Source organism: Sinocyclocheilus grahami, unplaced genomic scaffold, assembly GCF_001515645.1.
Source record: "Sinocyclocheilus grahami isolate Dianchi unplaced genomic scaffold, SAMN03320097.WGS_v1.1 scaffold179.1, whole genome shotgun sequence".
NCBI lineage: Eukaryota > Metazoa > Chordata > Actinopteri > Cypriniformes > Cyprinidae > Sinocyclocheilus > Sinocyclocheilus grahami.
The window spans coordinates 755,638-760,281 of record NW_015505358.1 but is presented as its reverse complement, the minus strand read 5'-3'; the positions used below and the strand labels follow the sequence as shown (position 1 = coordinate 760,281).

The following is a 4,644-nucleotide window of genomic DNA, read 5'->3' as shown; positions in this document are numbered from 1 at the left end:
GTTCCACTGAAACAGTTTCAGAGGCTCCTGGGGCATATGGTATCCGCAGCCGCTGTCACGCCGCTCGGGTTGCTTCATATGAGACCGCTTGAGACCCGAGATGGGCATGGCAACACGGCACTTACCGGGTTTCTGTCACCCCGTTCTGCTGTCAGACCTTCAACCCGTGGGCAGATCTTGCCTTTCTTCGGACAGGGGTGTCCCTTGGGCAAGTATCCAGGCATGTTGTTGTGTCAACAGATGCCTCTGTCAGGGGCTGGGGTGCCATGTGCAATGGGATTGCAGCTGCGGGGCTCTGGTCGGGGCCCTGACTGCAGTGGCATATCAACTGCCTCGAGTTGAAATCGCTGCTACATGACAAGCATGTACTGGTCCATACGGACAACACTGCGACCATTGCGTACATCAACCACCAGGGCGGTCTACGCTTACGTCGCAACTTGCCCGCCATCTCCTACTCTGGAGTCAGAGGCATCTGAGGTCGCTTCGCGCCGTTCACATCCCAGGCGAGCTCGAGAATGGCGACTCCACCCCGAGACAGTCCAGCTGATTTGGAGGCGCTTTGGGGACGCTCAGGTAGACCTGTTTGCCTCCCCGGACACGTCCCATTGCCAGTGGTTTTTCTCCCTGGCCGAGGGGACCCTCGGCACAGACGCACTGGCGTGCAGCTGACCTCGGGGGCTATGCAAATATGCGTTTCCCTCAGTGAGCCTTCTCGCACAGACTTGGGCATTGGTGCGGGGCGCCTCGATAGCAGACATCTGTAGAGCTGCCGGATTCACGTTTGCGAGATTCTATAATCTCCGTGTAGAGCCCGTATTCTCTTGTGTACTCGCCTCAGGTAGGCAGTAACACTGGACCCGCTCTGTGTCGATCACGCTTGCTGCGCCATTCCCCTCTAAGGACCCCTATATGCGCTTTTTTGCTTCTCAGTTCAGTTCCCCATGGCGAACCCTGCTGGAGTTCCTCCCGTACTCTCGGCGGTCAGGCGTGGCGGAGCGCCAGACGCCAGGCTCAGCACTCGTGTGCAGGCCCAAGGTCAGCCCTTGTGCTTGTGTGTAGTGATTCCCCCTTCGGGCGATCCCACATGTGTACTCTTCCACTGTACGGCTCCCCTCACGGTAAGTCCGTGTCTTTCCCTGACAGTCGTTCTCTGCCATCTCTGTTGTGTAGTGATCTCACCCCAGGCAGGTTGAGTCTACCGCAGGGACTTCCATATGTAGCACTGCCCTGGGCCAGTCCATATGTGTATTCCACATGATACCTCCTATGCGCGGGATGTGGCTTCCGTAGCGTTCCCAACTGGGTACACGAGGGTTACACAAGTAACCGAGACGTTTTGCTTTCACAACGAAAGCGTCACACACGATCGCCTAGAGTGAGCGGTGGTGGCCTATAGTGAGCAGAGGCCAGCTCCAGGCATGACGAAGCAGATATCATTCTCTTTTGGAAGGCCAAACAAAGTAGTTTCACTTTCACAACGAAACACAGCGCCTTCACGACATGGCGGCGCCGGCAACAATACTACATCGAGAATAAAAGTTACGCCTTCATTCTTTGCGTGAACATTTGGGCGGCGTTATGCAAATCTTCCCACATAGTGACGTAGATTTGTGGGGGCGTGTTAGAACGAGCCATTTTAGGTAGGCGTGGCTGACTCTTAAATTTTATAAAGAATATCTCTTTGGATTTGAGACTTTAGTCTTTGCAACTTTACAGATCTTCTTTATGCACTAAGAGCTTGTAACACTCCAAAGAGAAATTAAAAATTTAATCGCATCATATGACCCCTTTAATGCCAAGGAAATAAAACATTTAATGTAAAAATATACATTAAATCTTTTAAAAATGAAAATACAAAAAAGTTGTAAGATTACGTAATATAACTTGCATCATCACAGTGTGTGAAAAGCCTCAATTCTTCTTTTTCATTATCCAAAGCAACTTATTTTATTACCAATCATCCCTTGGAGCCATATTCAAAGGTATAATAGTGAAAGCTCATGAATCACCGCTTTGGATGTTCAATACCCATGGGTTACCGGCCCTGATCTTTAACCACTAAGCTTTGACAGTCTCACAATAATCTCACTACCTTCAAAGGCTTGTATTTTTAGTTGCATCAGCTGAAAGAGTTGACGTTCCTCACCTGATACCTCCAGGAAAACCAACTCTCAGGGAAGCCATGACACAGGAGAACAGGCGGTCCGTCTCCCATGTCCACATAGTGGATCCTCACGCCAGGCTGAAAACCAGAGGAACACCCTTTTAATGACCCTTTCTATCAATAACACACTACCAATGAACTTTGGCACAAGTAAAACAGAGATAAGCATTATAAATGACCTTAATATTCACATATCCATGAGAGACATTTTCAGGATCACAAGAGGGTGGCTGGAGATCACTGGTGACCTGTTAACAGTTAAAGCCATTAAATGACAAATGTCACACAGGGAATTCAACTTATGTTTTTTCACTGTAAATTATAAGATGGCTTGTTCTTTTTTACTTCCAACAACTGTAAATTTAACAGTATTTTTAGATTTATTACAGTTTTTCCCTATATATTGTAAGGGAACTTGCCGTTAACCAATTAACAGGTATTTACCGTAGCATTTCTGCAGTCTTTTACCATTAGAATTGCAATCATTTTTTAAAGTGTATCGATGCAATCTTGGAATTATGTGGTTAAAGGTCAGAATTCCTCACCTCTATTCCTGTAAGATTCTGGATTTCCTTAAGAGCCTCAGTGATGTCCTTGACTTGAACAGCCGTCATTCCCAAAACTCCAGCTGCCTTGACACTTTCTTCATCCACATCTAGCCAGACTGCCTTAATCAAGTAAATTATAAGAGCATTTGGTTACCTCCTTAACTAACAGCTTTTGAATCTGCTGTCAATTTCCAATTGGAGAGCTTCTGAAGTGATTTACTGCACTTACTTCTTGAGGTTTAACCGCAAGTTTCTCGAGGGCATTGGTAAAGATATCTGGCTCTGGGATTCTGACACCAGCGTAGCAAGATCGCACAACCAGGTCGAAACGGCACTCCAATACGGAGAGAATCCTAGCGACGCCGTCTCTCTGATCAGTGTCATCCACCCAGATATTGGCCAGGACACAGGTAGCAATGCCTTAAAGGAAAAGTTCACCCAAAATTTTTAATTTGCTGAGAATGTAGACACCCTCGGGCCATCCCAGATGTAGATGAGTTTGTTTCTTCATCTGAAATAATTTGGGGAACTGTAGCATTGCATCACTTGCTCACCAATGGATCCTCTGCAGTGAATGGGTGCCGTCAGAATGAGAGTCCAAACAGCTGATAAAAACATCACAATAATTCACAAGTAATCCCTGCAGAGGATCCATTGCTGAGCAAGTGATGTAATGCTACATTTCTCCAAATCTGTTCTGATGAAAAACAAACATCTACATCTTGGGACGGCCTGAGGGTTTATAAAGTATCAGCTAATTTTCATTTTTGGGTGAACTATTTCTTTAAGAGATAAATCAACAATTCCTTTGAGAAAAAGATAAAAGGTTTATTTAAAACCACTCAAGTCGCAATGCGAAAGCAACATACCATGACGACGGAGGACAGCTGCAGCATCAAGAACCGGCTTATTGAATTCTACCTGCCCAACGTCACTGAAAAGCTTCTGAGCTGAGAACTGTGCAGGTAAAGACAGTCCCTGATCGGCCGCTACCTTCTGACACTCAGCTTCAAACTCAGGAATCATCTGACATGTGAAACCAGTGATAGATAAGCAAATATTTTTGTTGCACTAAAGCAGACTGCATGCAAACTGTCAATGTCATATGCATGAATACATTTTATAAATGAATGAAAATGACCTGAGTTAGAGTGACTTTTCCTTTCTCCAAGCAATACAGTGCATTCTCACTGCCAAGTTTTGCAATCACATTCTTTATGAAACCCCTAGAGCAAAACATATACCCTTAAACTGGTATTTTAATAGTTATGGAAATAAAATATAATATTACATGTAAAAGCAATATATATATACCCACACACACACACACTGCCGTTCAAAAGTTTGGGATCAGTAAGACTTTTTAAAGAAGTCTTTTTTTTTAAAGAAGTCTCTTATGTTCATCAAGGCTGCATTTATTTGATCAAAAATACAGAAAAAAACAGTAATTTTGCAAAATGTTATTACAATATAAAATAATGGTTCCTATTTTAATATCCTTTAAAATAAAATTTATTTCTGTGATACAAAGCTGAATTTCCATCACCCATTACTCCAGTAAAAAGTGTCACATGATCCTTAAGAAATCATTCTAATATGCTGATTTATTATTAGAATTATCAATGTTGGCAACAGTTGTGCTGCCAAGTTTTTAAAAAAAAATTGGAAACTGCGATACTTTTTTCAGGATTCTTTGATGTATAAAAAGTTAAAAAGAACAGCATTTATTCAAAATATAAATCTTTTCTAACAATATAAAACTTTGCTATCACTTCTTAACAATTAAACACATCCTTGCTGAATAAAAGTTTTAATTTCTTTCAAAAAAAGAAAGAATAGAAATGTACTGACCCCAAACTTTTGAACTGTAGTGTATATTGTTAGAAAAGATTTCTATTTTAAATAAATGCTCTTCTTTTTAACTTTTTA

General features: G+C 43.0%; 1 protein-coding gene across 1 annotated transcript in view; it reads right to left on the bottom strand.

Annotated features, from left to right (window-relative positions):
- Positions 1–4,644, bottom strand: part of LOC107594076 (epoxide hydrolase 2, cytoplasmic) — a 38,308-nt gene that overhangs the window by 32,826 nt on the left and 838 nt on the right. The window contains exons 3-8 of the mRNA XM_016284025.1: positions 3,857–3,941; positions 3,585–3,741; positions 2,945–3,135; positions 2,713–2,835; positions 2,347–2,415; positions 2,150–2,245 (exon numbers count right to left, since the gene is read on the bottom strand). Of these exons, the coding sequence (XP_016139511.1) occupies positions 2,150–2,245; positions 2,347–2,415; positions 2,713–2,835; positions 2,945–3,135; positions 3,585–3,741; positions 3,857–3,941 (721 nt within the window). The remainder of the gene's footprint in view (positions 1–2,149; positions 2,246–2,346; positions 2,416–2,712; positions 2,836–2,944; positions 3,136–3,584; positions 3,742–3,856; positions 3,942–4,644) is intronic.